The 20,486-nt window shown below is 43.8% G+C and overlaps 1 protein-coding gene across 4 annotated transcripts in view; it reads left to right on the forward strand.

The window, feature by feature from the left end:
* Positions 1-20,486, forward strand: part of CTIF (cap binding complex dependent translation initiation factor) — an 856,085-nt gene that overhangs the window by 798,404 nt on the left and 37,195 nt on the right. For all 4 annotated transcript variants that reach the window (XM_086960364.1, XM_086960366.1, XM_086960367.1 and 1 more), the window contains one exon: positions 7,217-7,372. In XM_086960364.1, coding sequence (XP_086816490.1) covers positions 7,217-7,372 — 156 coding nt within the window. The remainder of the gene's footprint in view (positions 1-7,216; positions 7,373-20,486) is intronic.

Raw genomic sequence — 20,486 nt, forward strand, 5'->3', positions numbered from 1 at the left:
GACCGGTTGCACACACTTCATTTCGTCCGAAATGGCGATAGGGCAACAGCCATTTTAATCTGGCATGCAGGTGCACACTCCTGCCCTTCTCCTTGCAGCATTTATAACAAGAAGGGTACTTCATGTCACAGAGATGCAGTGAAAGTCCTTTGACCAAAAAAACACAACCCTGGCAAGGTTGAACCCTTGCTTTCCAAGATCGCTTGCATTACTTCTTGGAAGTAGTGTCTTTATCTTATTTCATTGGCCACGTCATCCAGAGCCATCGATTACACAGACCTTTGGTTTGTGAATTTTAAACATGAGAAACACTGAAACCGGATTCAACAAAAAACAAGCATTGGCAAAGCCAGTAGCGAAGTGTAGCCCCGAATGTCCACCACCCCCCTCCTGTGAGGGTGCATTCGAAAGAAGTGGCTCTCTACTGGCACATCCATTCTTTTACATCAGTCTTCCATAGCTGAAGTTCAAGTGCGTGCTAATCAGTCCTGACGCTTGCAAGCTTGAAAACAGCCCCTGTTTGTACATATATAAACCCCCTTTGGTTTTGCTAATTTCGGCCCAAAGTGGCAGGGTATGCCCAGATGTGGGTCCCTTGCTCACTTGGCCACTGGATTCAAGATAGCCTGGCTGATGAGGGTTATGAACCCGACACCGGTCCCAGGATGCTTGTTTTCGGTCCAGGGAAGACATGGCTTGGCAGTTCGGGCTGGACTGTTCCTATGAGGCACATGGTCAGACTGATTTGCATATGGCCTTTTCTGAACTGGGGTGGCAGAGTGAGCTAAAGAATGATGATGGATTGATTATACCCATATCAGTTGACTGTGGGGGAGTTCTTGTAATGTTCAACACTCTGTCCATCACCCCCTTTGGTTTTGCTAATTTTGCTCTAAGTTGGCCAGGTATGCCCAGACGTGGGTCCCTTTCTCACTTGGCCACTGGATTCAAGATAGCCTGGCTGATGAGGGTTAGGAACCCAAAACCGGTCCCAGGATGCTTGTTTCCGGTCCAGGGAAGACATGGCTTGACAGTTCGGTCTGAACTGTTCCCATGAGGTACAGAATCAGACTGATTTGCCTATGGCCATGTCTGAACTGGGGTGGCGGAGTGAGCAAAAGAATGATGATGGATTAAACCCAGATCAGTTGACTGGGGGGCAGTGCTTGCAATGTTCAACACTCTGTCCATCATCCCCTTTGGTTTTGCTTGAAAGCAGGGTCATCTGTTTTAAGATTTTTAGTTTCCATATCAGTGGACGCTATGGGATACTGGGCTGCTGTTAAAATGGTTTGCTCCCATTCAAATGACACCCTTTGGATTTCTGTCAAAATACTTACAAACTCCTTAAATTCTGGCTGCCTGTGACACTGTAGCCCTGCATCTGCTAACCCAACAGAGATGGCGTTCATTTTACTCTGTTAGCTGATTCCTGTGTTTTTGTTTTTAGCACTTTTTTTTTACCGTTGGAACTTTGGAGACTATTCTCCACCCCCTGCCCAATGTTTCACAGAGACTTTATTTTACATCTGAGCGAGCTTATACAAGAGGCTTCTCTGAGGGATCACCCATGTTGTTGTTTGATGGTAGTTTTATAGGTCAAGTTGCACAAATCTGCTTACTTCATTACTGTGGGTAAACCCACTTTTACCTACGGATTAACAAAATTAAGAGGTTATTCTTGAAAATCGGTTCAGATGAGGCATGCAACGGCAGGCATATCCTTGTAATAAAAAATAAGCACTGGCAAACCTAAAAGGTCTAGCGTTGCCAAGCTGGTGCAATGATGAATTTCTTTTTTATTTTTAGCGCAAGAAAGTGCCACAAAAAGAAAACACGTGGACTCTCAAACGTGGCCACCACATGATTTCTTTAATCGTTTTTAATAATAAAGATATCAAATAAAATGTCCTTTCTACCAGTGATGTTTTTTTTATATGAAACCCTCTAGATATGCCATGCATGTTATTATTTGTAAGCATTTAATAAATCACCACTTAATCAAGCATAGGAATGTCAGGTGGCTACAATGTAACAATATCACTTAAACACGTTGTAGCATTAAAAGGAGACATAAAATAAAACACCATCTCACTGGGCACCCGAACTACAGCCAAAATAAATAGTCGCTATTTAAAATTCATGTAAAAAAAATACCCATAATTTAAAAACGTGAACCAGGTTAATCATTGAAGAGAAAGAAGCTATATTTAGGCGGATGCCTGCTAAACAGAATCCCCTCTGTTTCTATATTATGCATCAATTGTTTGAAAAAGAGTACTCTGGCAAGGCAGCAAAAGCGTCTCGGAGGAAATACCTAAGAGGTAAAAAATGTAACGCAGCAGCCGGCAGCCTTCACTGAACGGCATTGTGCGCAGTGTAAAAACAATCCACTTGTGAACATTTCATTTCTGTCACATACACATTTCACAATAATTAAGTAGGTCCTACAGTTGTGCTGTAACTTTGCATAATAAACGGGTCAGTGTGGCATCTGATATAACTTGTCACCAATAAACCAATGAGGCCTAATGCATTTGTTGTTGGTTAGTCATCATAGCCTACTCTGGGCTACTTCATATGCTTTCCCACAAAGTAGCCATCAGGCATACAGACAATTACCAGTATGTTCACAATTATATTCAGCAAGACAGTGTTAATGATTATCACAGTGAAATTACTCTTTACCAAGGGTTTGTCACACTGGGTAACCAACACCAGCCCTTCGTGTAACATTTCATGATATACTGATCAGCCTATTTTAACTGGCTTGCCACAGTAACCAAGTCGGGGCTACTGTTTTGAGCATAAGGATGCCAACAACGGGCTATGAAACTTTCTTTTTAAGTGAAAGCACACACCCCTTGGGAGGACCACTGTGTGTGATTAAAGGATGAATGTGGAGAGTATATGACACACATGGCCATGGCCACAAACGGTTCCATTTTGCATGAGGTTTATTTTAGATGAAGTCTTGGAAGGAGAGGTCCAGGCAGCAGATATAGATTGCAAGGTTTTCCCCATAACATTCCATGGATCGTTATTAGTGTCTCAGTAGTATCCTTTTGAAGTAAAGGAGTTTCCTCCTGCTTGCTTCCCTGGTCCATTGTACTCTGGGAGAGGTGAACCCCACAGATTGACGGGTAGTTAAGTGGGACAGCCTCCCCGGCCTCTCTACTATTTTTTTGTGTGGCTCCTCTCTGGCTTCATGCTCACCTTTGTAAGAGGAACCATGCCGAAGCAGTCTGCAGGTGAATAGCAAACAAGCAGACCTGCCCAGCACTGGCCCCAGAACTAAAAAGACTACCTTCAATTTAGGTCTAAACGCAGGGCAGACATTTCCATTCAGTGTGCCAGCATTTTGTTCCCAGAAGCCTGGGGTGCATCACAATGATGACCGGAGAATCTCTTGAGCTCCACTGTCGGGTAATGACTGCTAACTTCCTTCCTAGGTTTGTGAACAAAAATCTGGGTAAACTGGACTTACCTTTCAGAAGGGTTTGCTGGGACTCTGCTTCGAGGGAAAGAGTAGATTGATAGCTCAGGAATGGCACAGAAGGAACCCTTCATGGAAGAAGAGACTGCTCTGAAGGAGAGGGAGCTACAAAGAAGTCCAGGCAGAGATGATTCAACACCACCATTGCAGGGTGGGAAGAGACCTTTCCCACTTTTTCACAGGTGAGGTCTGTGGTCCCCGAAGTGTCCCCCAGAATAGCAACAGATCTGACGCCTGAGGCTGTGGGTATTGTGGAACCCAGGAAGGAGACAAGGAGTTAGTTCTGCTACATCCTTTGCTGGCAAAAAGTGTCCAAAACCCTACAGAACTTTCTACCACGGCTGCAGTCGAACATTGAAGAATCAACAGAGAGAAGACAGACACCTCCCAAGGACACTGCACCAGCATGGGATATTGACTGCTGTGACCTGGGTTGTAACCTAGCTTGTTTGGGAAGGGGCCTATTTGTGATGGGGCCAGAGGAAGACTTAAGCGTCAAGATCTCCAGGACCGCGAGCACCATGACCTCAATTCAACCTCCTTCTGACCGGAGCTGGTTGGAGCCATCAGGAATTGTACTTTGAAGCACAAACATGTAGGCTTAGCCAGGTGGTTCCGGCAGAACCTGCGTGGGCGGATCTGTTACTCCTGATAGTGATATCTGGTGGTGCGGTCAGCTTCAAAAGGGCTTCATTAGCTTTTCATCAAGTACGGAGCATATGGGTGGAAAGAGTGCAAACCTATTTGGGGACCTGAGACTGTGGTCTTAAGAGAGAGTAATCCTACCAGAAGTGCCTCAGTCATCCCACTGAGATCTCACGTGAGAGGCCATTGCCGCAAGTTACTGTCCCCAGATTACCATGGTTACTGTTACCATTAGCACCTATAATGAAAGCCCTCTGTTGATTACTGCATTTTTTCATTGTGTTAGCATGTTTTCCTTTTAAAAACTAAAGTCTTGGCTAGATCCTAATTTATTGATTGTTACCGGATGTCTATTGAGTGCTGAGTTCCTCGCCACCTCTCTGAGTAAGCCTTAGACTACTCGACTTTATTAACCTGAGTGTCAAGTGCAAACAGGGTGAATTTAGCCTCAATAGTGAGGTTTATCCTAGTGGTAAAAGACTCTAATTGTTAAAGTATTAGCCCTGTAACTATTGACTGCCCTGAGACTCTTGAAAACGTAGGTGACTGCATGCTCTTAATAGCAAGGTTGTCTGTTTATAGAGTTTTCTATTTCCATACCAATGCAGTTGCAATTCTGTGATCCAAACGAAAATAAGGCCAAAAGTAGCAAACGTTTTAGATTGTGGCTGACCTTGACACTGCAGCCAATAAACTAACAGGAATGATATTCATTGTATAGTGTCCACAGACCTGTCTGTATTGTTTGTGCCTTGGTGTCTTACCTTTGAAACTCACTGTATCAAAAACTCTCAGCAATAGCTGTGCATTGGCTTCTCTAGAGGGAGGGGCAGATGGGGCGCGTACCCAGCTCTATTTGTCCTGCCCCACCCCGCCCCCTTTGGTTCCTACCACAAAAGTTGCTAAATTTGTCAGGAGGCTATGTAAAAAAAGCAATTGGTCTTTGCTCCATGCCACACACAATGTGTCCAAATACCTTTCACTTTGAATCAAAGATGCTTGCTTTGAATACTTAGATCTGACATTGTAAATGTGTGTGTGTATAAATATATAAATCTATATGTACACACATATGTAGGTATATACACACATATACAGTCAGATTTTAATATTATGACCACACACACTTAAAATTCACTTCTAGGGATGCCTCTGTAGCTATGGACCGGGATTATTAATAGATTTATAATACTAATTTGAGATTGCAGATGTTTAAAGCTAGAAAGAGAGGTTTTACTTTCTTGAAAGAGATTAGGGTGTATGCCCTAAACTTCTCATTCTAAGAGCCACAAACATGAACCGAAAAAGCATTTGGCAAAAGAATATACTTTAACTAATTAGGTGGAAATACTCTACCCCGAGGATTTGTCAGAGTAAGTAACCAACACCAAAAACCTTGCCTGATTCAATGATCTAGAGCTTGCAGGTAACGAAATTCCTCTCTACGTGCTTTTGCGGCAGTGTAAAACAATAGTCTTCTACTCATTTAAAAGTGTGTTGCCTTTGGCATAGGCTTTTCACACTAAATAAGACAGACCTACAGCCTTTCTCGTAACTTTCATAAAAACCATGCATTGTACTACCCTATTTTGCTTCCTACCTAGATTCGCATTTTATAGTCACTAATGCATACACACAAATACATACATAAATCGAGGAGCCTTGATTGTTGGCTTTTCACCATAACCGGCTCGGCCTACAGTATTGAGCATCAGCTTTACCGTAAGGCAAGAAGGGTGCAGACCAAGCACCCTTTCAGTGAAAGCCCACACTCTGCCCAGTCAAAAGCTTGTAGAGAGGAAGGTCAGCATTTGGACTGAGCCAAAGCCCCTTTCCCAGGTCTGCTTTTTAAAATTCTTAGTGATGATCACTTACGGTCTGGTAACAACTACACTGTTAAGCTGGAACCAACAAGTAGGCATCAGTTCCTGGAAATTACTTTTCTTTCCAATTGTTAGGCACGAGTACATGAACAGCCACAAACATGTGAAATGTCTCCTAATCTGCTTTTGTCTAGTGCTGGATTATGAATTCCACTTGCAAAATGCACATGTGGCTGGATGGTCGTGTAGGGGGGTGAGGTGGTGCCAGAGTGGTGGGCCCAGCTGCAGTGTTCTGGATGTAGAGGTCTATGTTCAATCCGAACATTCATTTTTCTTTTTTTCTGACAGCTGTTATCACCTTTGTGTTTCTGCTGGCCTCGCGATGCTGGTAATATGCCCTAAATATTACTTACGTTCATATAGATATTTGTGTATTCTAGTTTATTTGAGAGAGTTAGAACGATGATAATTGGTCATCCGAATGCAAGCAAACTTGGTAAATCTCTAGCTAATGTTTTCCCACCTTAAGGTCAGTATTATTAGGCTAAATTTGACACTGAGCAAAATTTGTATGGTGCCCATATTGTGCTGTGGATGTCATGCATATGTGCTTTCTAATGAATTTGGATATATTATTAAATGCGTTGAAGACAGGTGCATTTTTGAAAATAAATTCATGACGTAGACTTTTCTGCCTGATTTTGATTTTGCATAGATAATGAGTCAGGATAACAGCTATTTATGCAGTCGAGTTCCAGTGTAATACATTATACAGGTATATAATTTAAGAGAATGTGTTGGAAATCTTGAACGGATCCCGGCCATTCTGAGTCCGCATTGGACACCCCTGATGTAGTTAAAGCTTAAGACTTTTAAACGTAGCTTTGAGCATTCAGCATAAGTAAATGCATTTTTATTTTTTATTTTAATTCTTGCATCAGTCGATATCTTTCCGTTTTTTTTTTTAAGGGTGACAGTTGCTCATCTCCTTCTATGCATCTGGGTGCCTCAGTCATTGCAAATGCGCAAAGACATTGTGCTTTGTTATCATTTAGTTTTAAAGTTATGATCTGCCATAGTTTGGTTGCATGATTTTCTTATTCCCATCCAGCTGGAGAAGCTGCTTCATTACCTTTCCAATGTTTATTTCTTGTTACTGGTGTTTGGCTTCAGTTTCCTCTTTTGTCTGCAGTCAGTGTTTGATGCTTATTCTGAAACCCGGTGGTGCTGACTCTCTCTGTTGTCTTTTCAGAGTGATTTCACATTGCGAGAGGAGCTGCAGCAGAGGGACGTGGAGCGATGGTTGGGGTTCATCACCTTCCTCTGCGAGGTGTTCGGGACCATGAGGAGCAATGCGGGGGATCCCTTCCGAGTACTCGTTGGGCCCATCTACACTTGCCTGAAAGAGGTAACAAACACGCGTCTCAGTAGAAACATTTACAACTGGTACAATGTAGTCCTCTAATAAGACACTAGCATTTGGGCACCAGTTATGCTTTCTGTATGTCCCGATCTGAAGACCCCGGACCAGGACATACCGAAAGGGCAGGCGGTGACTCTGAGAACCAAAGCCTGTCTTCAGACTCACCAGGGTAAACACATGTGGGCTGCTGTTCTAGATATGTATACATTATCCATGGCTGAGTTTCATTCATAGAATGAAGGTAAAACCTTCAACATTGAACTTATGAGAAAATCCTTAAAGAAACTGAAGTAAATAAGTGCCAATATCTCATACTCTTAGCAATTCTTTAGTTGTGTTTTTCTTTAGAAAAGCATTTGATCAGGACAAAATTGTGCTTGGCTGAAGGAAGATCTTTCTTTGGGGATGGGTTCTCCTTAACATGTTGGAATCCTACTGTGTAATGTTTTGTCGAGCATTCGTTGGTTCTGTTAATATAATAGGAATATCGCTGCTCTGGAGGCCGCCTGGAATAATGGTGGAGAGGTGAATCAAAACAAGGTTATGTTTCTCTTTTTAGAAATGATGCAGCCACTTAATGTCATGACTTGCACTATTAATTGAAACCCAATTTCTGTTTCAGTAACCTGACTGCTTCTAAAAATGGAGATGTGTTGTTACTGGTTTCTCACTGGACACTTTGATATCTAGGCACTACGGAAGTCTTTTAATTACCATTGGCTAACATCTCTGAACAGTCCCACATAAGTACCCACATTTCCTTGGCTCAAACCCATACGTTGTTCTACAAGTACTGAATGAATTTTTATTTCTGTAGTACTGCAACAAAAAAATAACTTTAGTGGTTATCTAGAAGGAAGCTGATAATCTCACCAGAGTATCCTTCTTGGAACCAACTACAAGTCTCAAACTGGGTGAGCGATGGGAATACTTCACATGACGGTGTTCTTTCCATCATCATCTTTCACTACCTCTACCAGGTGCCCCTGGCTGCAGATAAGCCTCTGGGTCTGTACTCTTGGGGGTCACCATGTCATGGAATCAATTCACCCATCTTTGTCACTTCTACAGAATCTTCTGCTTTCAACCACGAGTTTAAAGTTGATGCCAGGTGGTTATGGTCTCCCCTTTGGCATCATTCAAGAAAGAAAAGACAAGGGCCCTGTACAAAGTCAAAGCAAACATCTATTCCTTCTACATAGTCCCCGTACCCTGGCAGTCTCAGTAAATGTCCAGTTATTTATAAAGAAAGTTATGCATGTGTTTAGCTTGTTTCTAGCCACTCCTGCTTTTGAATATGTAGGGGGTCTGAGGCACAAGAAGATGAAGTGATTTTTACCGAGGATCAAAGTTTGTGCTCAAGTTCCGAAGCAAGATTTGGAACACGAGTTGGCAACTTAGCCCCTGGACCATGTACAGGTGACAGACGAGGAGTCCTGCCTAGGCCTGGGTGACATTTTAATTACACTGGAGTCATTTTGCACTACTCCTGTGACACGAAATTATACAAAATCACGTGATTTTGCAAATCCATGTAAATAGGAGTAATTTGGGACAAAATCCACAGGAACAGTGCATGAGCAGCTGATGGCTGTTCCTGTCGCATTTAACGAAATGTTCTTAGTGCAAGGTTTATTTTGGCTGTGAGGGTGCATTTTGTGCTACGAAAATATCCATGACTAAACGCAGGGTTATGCTCTTCATGTAATTCCACATAATCCTGCTTTATTTTTGCCATCATTTCAAGTAATCACGATACAGCAAACTACGCCCACCACTTGTCCTTTTGTGGGGAATCCGTGTTTTCTTCCTCGGTTGCTTTACATTTTGCTGCATTATATATATAACAATACCATGCCGAATCCATTCTTAGGTGGTATAAAATGCTCTGCAAATGCAGACTGGCAGTTTTCTATGTACAGAGGGTGATCCAAGCAAAAACTGCTTGGAAGACGTCCGAAGCCCAAGTGTTTAATGGAAAAGGTCACGTGGGGAGCAGGCTTTGGTTCCACCCAGTTTCTCTCTCACAAAAAATTGAGTTTGGGCCTGTTTGTCTTGGTCAATTCCTATCTTTCGGAGGGAGGCTGCTATCTCGCTCGGACCCGGCAGAGCGCCGGAGCTGCAGGCCCGGGCCGACAGTCTAAGTGCCTCGTGTCTGGGTGCCGGCCGTCTGGAAGGATGATGCGCTTTCTGGCCCGCTTGTTGTGTCTCCCTCCCTCCCTCCTTCCCTCCTCCCGGGCTCCCCGCGCCGCCCCCACCAGCCCCGGCGCCCTCGCTGCTCTCTCTTAAGTCCCTGTTATCTCCCGAGGCGGTGCCGTGTAATTTAGAGAAAAAATGCTCTCAACTCACTAATTAAGGCTTGAACTTCAAGGAGAGACTCCGAGGCGCTGTACTTTTTGGCAGCGCTCAGCGTGGAAGGCATTTGATGTACTCTCAGGTGGACGAGGAGGGCGACGTTGTCGGGAGGGGAAAATTGGACTTTTTTTTACTGCTGTTTAGCCGCGTTCACGTAAAACTTTTAAATGCTGGAAGTTGCAGATGCCTAATGACTTCCATGTTTCGTTTGGCACGTATGTTTTTTTTGTGTCTGTAAGGTGTCGCTTCTCAGACGGAGAGCATCTGCGTGGAATGGTTTAAGTTGTGTCTCGTGGCTGGGTCGGGCTGCCTGTCAGTCACCATTTTAAAGTGGGGCCGGTGTCCCATTCTATTCTTTGCAAGTTCAAGGGCCCCTTGAAACAAGGAGAGATTAAAAGGCAACCCCCGTCATGGTACCAGCTGTTCCATTAGAAATTAAGGGGGAGATGGGTTGGAGGCCTTGTTGCACTTTGGCCCTAGTGGCCCCAGGTATTATCCAAACAATGGTTCTTGAGCTACTTTAACATACTTAACCATTAAAAGAAAAATATACAATTAAATATAAAAACTATATGTAACAGTGAAAGGGTGGGAAAAACCTTATAGTATCATAATTTCACAAATAACCATGTACATAAGTAATTACATAAATGAATTTAATGAGAAACAAAGGGCGCTCAGACAATTACACTCATACTATACACTAGAGAAACATTGACATGTGTGAAATCAAAAAAACAATGGCAGAGAAAAATATACATATAACAATTAACACAGTACATAATCAAACAGTAATATCATCTCTGATTTAGGCCATGTTAGAGGCGTCCACGGCGTTTCAACCCGAAATTGCCTAAAGGGTCATCATCAGGACAACGGACTTCAAGAGTGAAAGCGACCACTTATTTAGGTTCTTAACAATCTTCCTGCACGTAACCGTACTCTTCCCCTATCCAACCAACATTTTTCAAAGAGTTTGGAGGGGAGTCCTGTTAGTTTGAGAAAATCCCACTGAGTGAAAAATCTTCAGTAAGAAAGTATTCAATAAAAAGGTCAATCAAAAAACTCCAGTTAGACAATATAGAGCCAGAATATCGAATTATTGTAAAGTCACCGGGGGGTATATAATTTATTAATAGGAAACCCTCGTGTGAAGTATCCCATCCTCCATCACAACAGCCGGCAAGGACATCAACTTTACAGTCCCATCTTGTATCCTCGTGGTATTTTGTACGTTTCAGGAGTTAAACTAACTACATAGCACCCCTTAAAAGTCTGGAAAAATATATTTAGTGCCTGAGCTTAAAAGTTGTGTAGTTGGGATATTTCACTGGTGCTATGGGAAAAAAGGGTGAAGTGCTACCCTGCGAAAGCCCATTGAATACCTCTGCAGTTCTGTTTTGGCGAGAGTGCTTCTGGATAGGATGCGTGCATGGACTCCAAGTGCTAGAAGATATCAAGGCCGCTATTGTTTAAGTTGGGGTAGCCAGTCCTGTAATGGCCACTGAAGAAATACTACTTAGTTATCAGCAAAGCGATAAAAATCAATAAATGGCTGGGCCACTTATTGTCTCATGTTGGCATGCTAGCCATCGTCCATCCATACACTTGGTTCAGCTGAGCCCTCGTAATTTATTTCCCATTACTGTGTTACTGTATCTTGTACAATTTGTTGTATCAAACAATACTTCACACTGTTTATGATATACCTTAAATTCATACAACACTTACTTCAATTGACTGGTAGGTTCCAGGTGCGTTAAATATAATTAACATATGTTGGTGTTATCACAAACCAATTTGTACTCATTTTTTCCACTATTGAAGGATACTATACTGTCTTGTCCTGGCAGCCTGCATACAAAACTCATCAGCAACTCTATTAATCCACAGAGCTATTTTACAGGTTTATGAAAAGTGATGTGGAGTTGTGATTAATAGTTCTTATTTGGACCGTTGAGTTTCTTTTTGTGCCAAAGCAAACCTCTCTTCCTTGTCTCCACTTTTTGATACAATTATAATGACAGGAGTTGTTAAAGTTTGTAGGTTTTAGGCATTTGGTTCGGATCCTTCGGTTTCCACTGCTCATTTCTGTAATTCTTGCATCCTGCCTTGTCCACACTATTAAATGTAAAAAGTGAATACAATTGCAACTCATGTTAGAAATGTGCACGAACGAATGCATTCATTAACAACATTTTAACAGTTAAAAACATTTTCAACCTGAGTATTTCCTGAGATGGACATAAAGCAGCTGAAGAACAAGGTTTCACTATATATTTCAGAATGTTATTATATCAGCGAAAATAGTTATTTATACTGACTGCAGAGCAAAAGATTTTGGCTTTTGATCTGATCTGAATCAATAGGCCCAACTATTCTTCCCTTTTTCCCAAATCTGGCATTCATAATTTTCAGACCAAGAGCTGTGTAGATTGACAGCATTTGGGAATTTAAAAACATCATGAGATCTTCATATTTACCTCCATATATGAGCATTGTTTATGGCATGCTGATATTTTAATGTGGGTGTATTCTTTTTAATCGTATTTGGCTTTGTAATGTGCTTAAACCATACATGGGTCGAAGTATGAGTGAGCATTTGTCAGTTAAATAATTGTGGAAATATATAAATTGCTAATTTATTTGTTCACAAAAGTGAAAAGAAGTAGGGATAGACAATGATAAGGTGGGCAACAAAAATATGGACAAATACAGACAGGTTTAAAAAAAACATAAGATGGAAGCTGTACTCGTGATGCAGGCCTTATTCTGGCAAACACATCTGTGCACGTTGTGGAGTGGTTGCATTTGTATGGGAAGTTCTAAACTGTCAAGTCATGTGACTAGGCAGCTAGGCAGGACCCTTCATTGCTAGTGCACCCTCAGCGAAAATGTGCTATAGTGATAATTAATAAATGATACAATTAGTTTATATGTGCTGTTAAATAGTAAATATGTTTAGTATGTTCATAGTGTAAGTATTGTATTGTATTGTATATTAGATTTCTATAGCGCCTTATCACCTAGGGGTCTCTAAGCGCTGTGAGAGAGTGAGCACCATGCTAGAGGGGGGAGAGTTAGGCATTACCCCACGCCTCCAAGTAGACAGTACTTTATTGATGCTTCCAAAAGTCCCACAGAACCAACTCATAAACATTCGTCAGGATTTTAAAACATGTGTTTTTTTGTACATTTTTACAACAGAATTTGTAGCGCGTGGCCTGGTGAGGCTGCAGAGCGCTCGGATGGATTCCTAGACATTGCAAAGGTTTGGAGGCAGCACTGCAATCCATCTTTAGCTGTCATATTTGTATTAATGTGGCAGTAATTAAAGGCCAATGGAGATGCAGCGGGGGAAGAGGTCAGTAGTGTGCACTGTAACCGGTTTATTTATCCCCTTTGAGTCACAGACTGCTGTAGGTGCAGACTGAGAACAAGCAAGGTCTGGCGTGCCAGGTCCTACTGGGAGTAGGGGAAATTACATGTAAGAGGAAAGAATTAAAGCACAAACTGTTAGCAGCCGAGCCAGTGCTGGGTTTGTCAGCATCAGCACAAAATGCGCCTTTTATTTTGCTGTAATTTTCTACTCAAGGTAAAGGTTTCCCCCTAAGCCCTGCGCCTGCAGAAGGCTCTTCTGGCACAGGCTCTTGGAAGTGAGAAAGTCAATAAGGTAGTCGGATTGTTAGTGTCAGACACCCTTGTGGCCTGTTTGCCCCTACGGCCGCCGAGCGGGCCCGCTCCGCCAGACAGAATGGCAACTTGAAGTGAGTCATGGTTGGACTTGTCTACCTCAGCAAAAGCCGCCCCCCTGAAGGTGAATTTATTTTTAAAATCATCTATGGAAGCATTTTTCCACCACCATCTTGCTCTCAAACTAGTGTGGTTAGAGTTGAGAAAACATCAACTCTCCCTCACCATGATGTACCTTGCAGCACCACCACAGCCAACACCCTACTATCAGTCCGATAAAGGGATACAGGTAACCCTCAACAGGACCACATCTTTTCTAGGGGTGGGCGTAACTCGTGAAATTTGCTGTATTGCAATTAAGCAAAATGACAGCAGAATTATGCAATTTTATGCTGAATTACACAAAAAGTGGAACGCAGAATTTAGCACTATTTTCTTATAAAAAAAAATGCACCCTTCTGTTCAAAGACCCTAGGATGCATTTTGCACTAAGAAAATAGTGGTAAATGCAACATACTTCTAACAGCAGCAGCCAACAGCCTCTCGCGCTCGCTAAGTTTGTGGTTTCTGTTTTCCTGCGTTAGGATTTTTGTGCAAAATTTCTCGAAATTACTCAAACTGACATAATAGAGTACTTTCTGGTAATTTCATAAAAAATAATTAAGTAAAATTAATAAAATTGCTCTGATTACTCCATTGTAATAAAAATTCCATCTAAGCTCAATAATTTCAACTACCTAAGGGTCATACTACTATCCTGCCAATGCACATACCAATCTTCACAGATGGCGCATACCCAGCTTGATAAAGACCTCCAACTGCACGCAGCTTTCTGTATTATGCATATATGGCCAAATCTTGCGCAAGTGCAGCAACATATAAACCATGTATACGCTACTGACGATTTAGCCGAACATCCAGTAATCTGGCCTAGGGTCAGAGGCGGAATCCTCAAGACCATAGGGTGAAGGTACCCGAACTACAGCAGTCCTGCATAGTCCCGGTAATGGCAGAATGCATATTGTAGAAGTATCTCTGACATGACGTCAACAATAGTCTAAGTGTCAATGCAGCAATAAGGTATTGACATTTGATTATGGCTTTCACAGATATTGGGCCCTGTCCGCCTATTGCAATTGGGAAATGATGCTCTGTGCAACAATGCACACAACACCGGGGCAACTTTGATCTGGAAGTGTTGGCGTAGAACGTTCAGCTAGTGAGTGGATTGGTTCAACAAGCATGACCTGAATTGCGACCTGCTAACTATGTCACTGCTTGCGCGCAATTGTATTTTTGAGAATTGCCTCTTTTTGTGTGTTGTGAGGCTATCTTATGTTGGTTGCTTATGAAGCGCTTTATGCAGCCCTGGGGCCACCTCTGTCCGTATGAGAGTTGGAAAAGAAGGAACAGAGTGAGGACCGAGGAAGGAGTCTTGTGATTAGCGTGAGCATCTGCTAATGTAAAGACTCCTGCTTCATTAAACGATGGATCAATAGTGAATTATTAGTAGCAAACCACAGGCCCCAGTTCTTGTGATGAATAAGGGCCTGCCATGGGTTAGACATCAGGACAGAGTGACTGCATCCAGCAAACCCAAAGAAGCAAGAGAGTATACCTTCTCTTCCTTTCTGACCATTCCTTTGACCTCTCCTCTCTGTATTTGTAACAAGTATAGACTTGTGGGCATATTTGATAGCGCGTAGCGTGTGTTGCCAACGCGCTGGGCTAGGCAAGTATCATTCCACTTTTCTTTTAAAATGTTGTGCCCGAAAGTATGCTCTTCAGAATTTTGTGCCCAGGGCAACTACCCCTGTGGTCCCGCCCACGCAACATGACTGATATTTTGGTACTGGGTTTTGATCTGCATTAAGGCAGATGAGACACAAATCCTTTTGAATATGCAGGGTAAAAAGATTGAAAAGTACCCCTATAGAATTATGGATGTTGCGCGCTGATGGAGATCATTAAGCGCTACTCTTCAAAGCCTTAAATCATGTCGGGTCATTAAATCCTAACAAGATGGACCATCAGATGTGGCCTAGGTCTACGGGCTTCAGTCCTGTCGCCGTCATTATAGCTAGATCCTTGGGAACTCTGTTTGAATCTGAACTTTCACTAGCACTCTAGGGAAATATGCTTCCATCATGTGAGAATTTTGAGACTGGTACTACCAAAATTTGACGTTTCCTCATAAAGTCATGGTAGTAGACTCTTTTATTTCAAACACCATTACATTTTGGAAATGCTGCCTCTCTAGGTCTCCTGCTAAAAAGTATCTGCTCACCTTTAAGCTGAACAAGTTTGATCATGTGTCATTTAAATTGAGGGAGCTGCTGTGGATTCCTATTCAGCAAATAATTATTTTCGAAGTACTTTGCATCTGAAAAAGACAGTTAGTTCTAGATTCCTTACCTTAAAATTTCCCCAGGTGTCAGTCTGGATCCGGATATTTTTCTTTACAGTATCCCTGCGAGGCGGTAGGTGGTGTCGGTCGTCTCATGGGCTGTCGTCGGCGTCGTGGTCGCCGGGATGATGCCGTGGTGCCCATTTAGATGTTGCCCCTGCTCTCTGACATAACTTCTTTCTTTTTCCACCACAGCCTAGCGCAGATCCGGAGAGAGCTACCCCTTAGCCGGTTTTTGACTAACCTTTTTGTGACTTTTGTCTGTATCTTTTTGGAGTCTTGGCCTCCTGGTGCGCTGGGGATGTCCCAACGCTGGACCGGTTTCACGATGATACCGGTGACTGCCCGCACTTCATGTACTTGTAGTATCTGGAGCGTGACCATGACCCAAAGTCATGCTCTGACTGCCAGGCGATACACCCGAAGACTTTGCGGGAGCGGTCCTGAAAGTTGTTGGAGGCCCGGCGGTCAGCTCTACATCATTCCCGGTCTCATTTGAGAGGAAGGTCTCGAGAGCGTTCTTGGAGCCCACACTCCTCGTCGCGCTCTAAATCGTCAAGGTCTTTGGGTAAGTCAAAACACAAGAAGAAGACGAAGAAGCACAAGCGCTCTGCACCTTCTCCTCGTCGGTCGGCTGATGCAACGCAGTACTCAGTGTTATCGCTATAAGGCACCATCTCGTGCCTATTTCAGAGACGACTCCGCACCGCCAACCCTTTCTGGGAGCCAGAGTGCCCCATGCGAAACTTAAGCAATTCTACGAGGCCTTACACCTCGTCTTTGGGGAGCTCGACTCTGTTGGCTTGCCTTCGGCCCTGTGGAACAGGTTGGGGTTCCTGGTTCTTCTATGCCAGGGGCTCCTGCCCCGGCGATCCCTGCACGGATCCAGGCCTGGATCCAGATCGACACCAGTCTATCTTACTCGACCTTCCCTGGCGCCGATCCCGATGAGAATGCCCCCGGGTTCGACCGTGCCCCCGGCAGACACTGTCCCCATCCTCATCTCCAAGTTGGACCCGGAGCCAAACCAACGTCGGAACCAATGCCGAAGGGTACTTTTGTTCCCCTTTCCATCCCAGGTGTTCCCTACCAACTAGAGGGTGGTGATACTGGAAGGTGTCGCTGGACCCTTTAACTGACCAGATGTAAGAACTGGACTGGCGAGAGGACCTGGGTGATGCCAGTGGTCTGGACCCCTTTCCAGACACTGGTTTGCTTTCCCCCCTATGGAGAAGGGAGCGTCCTGTGCTGTGGTGGTGAGAAGGGCAGCCGAGGTCTTGGGCACTTCGGTGACACTCAGGACTAACCGTCTGACAGAGGTGCTTCAGCCTGCGGCTTCCTCTTCTGAACCCCTATTGCAATTCAATGAGGTCCTCACTGAAGTCCTCCTGCGCCCTTGGTCCAAGCCCAGCACAGATGCTTCTGTGGAGAGGACAATTGCCTGCCGCCACCCCCTGCAAGGGCGATCCAGTATTCTTGACCCAATACCCTTCCCCTGAGAGCTTGGTGGTCCAAGCATCTTCTTTTAAAGGCGCATTCCCTTCTGCCCCTCCAGATAGGAATCCACGAAGCTGGACCATCTATAGAAGTGTATATTCTCTTCCTCCAGCTTGGTCGCCAAATTCGCCATTAGATGTGGACTGGATACTGCCGACTCACTGGGCAGAATGATTGCCACGACGGTAGCCCTTCGGAGCTACGCCTGGTTGACGACAATTGACTTTTTGGAGGATGTTCAGTCAACTTTGATGGACATGCCCTTTGATGGCCGTTGTCTTTTTGGGGACAAAGCAGACTCTGCACTGGAGCGCTTTAAAAATTCTAGAGCTACTGCCAGAGCTTTGGGCCTCACTGCGCCTTCTCGCCCACTCCAGTCTGCTTTTTGTCCCTTTTGTGGCTACGGAAGGGCCACCCAACTAGGCCTGGGTGGTACATTCCATTCCGCTCACAGAATTTGCGGAATTTGGGTAATTTCGTGTTCCGTTGAGAACGCGAAATTACCCAAAATTCTGCATTCCGCGACTTCGCAAACTTTTTGCTTGTTCGCGTCTGAAAGTGCGTGTTCGTGAGGTATTTTCCCCCGAGCATGCAAAAAACGATTGCAAACAGGAGAAAAGCATCGCGAACGAGCAATTCCGCGAGTTCCCGGAATTTCTGCATGTTCGCAGAGATTTTTTACCGTTTCGAGTATATTTGCGTAACACAATTATGCAAATTCCACCCACCCCTACACCCAACCTAGTCCGTCCCAGTTTAGCCACCGGTTCATGCAAGTTGCCCAGCCTCTGCGCGGATGTGGGACCTAGCAACCCCGCCTGTCTGGGACCCAGCCGGCGGGCCAGTCCACCCTCCTCAAATCCCCCTCCCCTTGCCGCAGCTTCCAAGACTTCCTAGACCGATGTTTCAGGCTCATCAATGGCCAGTTGAAGGCAGGATTGGCCATCACCTCCTCCACTGGCAACATGGCACATCGGGCATGGGGGTTTTGCAAATCAACGGATAGGGGCTACTCCCTCCCCATCGAGACAACTACACGATCCATGTGGATGACACCCACTTTATCTGAAAGTCTCCTCCCCGACAACATCATTTCACTCAACACTACCCTATTGACTATTCAAAACTAGTTAACGGAGAACCACCTCCTGCTCAACACTTCCAAAACAGAATTCCTTCTCATTTCTCCTTAGAAATCACACTCCTAAGTTAGACCTCTGGATGAACCACCTCACTGCCTTCAACCGCTCCCCCCTCATTATTGACTTAGCTAAATCCCTTGGAATCACCCTGGACAAGCACTTGAACGTGAAGACTCATATTAGCAATGTTTGCAAGGGAGCTAAACACCTGATGAGGACACTCAGGAATCCCAAACTTTTCCTCCCACAAACTGACTTCAAGCAAGTGGTACAAGTGCTGGTTTTGCCGAGGCTAGACTATGGCAGTGCTACACTCTCTGGTCTCCCCAAATATACCTTGGCCCCACTAAGGGCCTCATTGAATGTGGTGGCCATATTGGTCACGGGTACCCAAAGAAATGCGCACATCTCCCCAGTCTTAAAAGCACTAAACTGGCTACCCTACGAAGCAAGATTACAGCTAAAGATGGCCTGCCTATCTCACAAAGCCCTCCATTTCAAAACCCCCAGTTATCTAGCGCAAAAGCTGGAACTATCCGGAGGGGGTCGACCCTCTAGGAGTGCTAACTCCCTCCTCCTGAATCCTCAGATCTTTCTCAAAAGGAGAACGTGTCACCAAGCTTTCACCGAGCTTTCACTAGCTCTGAACTCTCTCCCACTAGAAATACGGAGAATCTCCTCCAAGGTTGCTTTCAATGTGGAAGCAAAAAGATTCCTTATGAACAGGTTCTTATCTTAATAGGGTGCTGGATGGTTCTGCTCTAATGCATTGGACTTACACCTTTAAGCCCTGCGCTGAATGTTATTCGTTTTTTTTCCTTCTCGAATCAATTGCTCCCCTCCTATTTCGCTATGTACCATTTATTATCTTACTCTTTGTCAAGATCTTGCATTTGTATCTATTATTGTTCTGCGAGTTCTATTTTGATATGTGCTCTGTTTGATATCCTGATTTGACACATGTACTGCAACTTTTACCTTCCTCTCCCTCCAATTGTAAAGCGCTCTGATATCCTTCTGGATCATGTTCGCGCTGTATAAAACTTTATAAAAGATATATTGACTTATTGTATACATCTGTTCTCCAAGGGAGAAAAAAATCTCCATAAGATCTGAGCAGTGTTTTGGCCATGCAGGCAAAACTTCATTTCAAGGCAACCACTTTCTATGAATTTACATTTTTGATTTGGAAAATTATTTTTAGGAAGTTTATTGCCATAGCATTTTTAGTGAGCAAAGACCATGGCAGTATTGAACAGGCTTGTTTACGTAAAGAACTGTTTGTACTCTGTACTCATGCCCGTTTTTCATCTGGGTTTGAGGAAATGTTGCGAAATCTGCCGATGACACATGTACTCGGGTTTTACATTATACCTACCAGGCTCCGCTCCAAGGCTTTTAATGACTTTCTGTGGAAATGTGCCATTCAGGAAGGCATTCAGTGCTCACTTTTCCCTCCTGTTGTTCTATGGAAGCAGAGAAAGTTGTATTCCTTAGTAAAAAAAAAAGGTGCATCTTCATTGCATCTCCACCCATGAAACTTATGCTTTTTAAAGCTTGATGAAAAACTTGTGAAAGGGCTGGTGCAAGGTAGTTAAAGTTTACATTTATATAGCCCAGCTTACCACCCATGAAGGTATCCAGGTGCTGTCCATGGGCACGGGGAGATTAATGGATTTGCCTAGAATCACAGAATATTGTGCCCAGACTCGAACACAGATCCCCAGTGCCCAAGTCGATAGTTCCGGTCACTGCGCCACATCCTCTGTTGGGTATAATAGGGAATATGTTTTTTTTATCTGGTTGATCAGTTCACTTCCTATTGATATGAGGAACAGGTTGGCTGGATTCGTTGTGTTTGGTTCATGCACACTGCACCTTAGTTGACCTTAGTATGGACCACCCCAAGGAATCAAGAGTGAGTTTTTTCAGTGGAAAAAACCCCAAAGTTAAAGCAAAGTAATGCTTAGCTTTGGTTATAAGGCCTTATTGTACATTTGAAAAG

The sequence above is a fragment of the Lissotriton vulgaris genome, chromosome 3_1 (assembly GCF_964263255.1).
Source record: "Lissotriton vulgaris chromosome 3_1, aLisVul1.2, whole genome shotgun sequence".
Classification (NCBI taxonomy): domain Eukaryota; kingdom Metazoa; phylum Chordata; class Amphibia; order Caudata; family Salamandridae; genus Lissotriton; species Lissotriton vulgaris.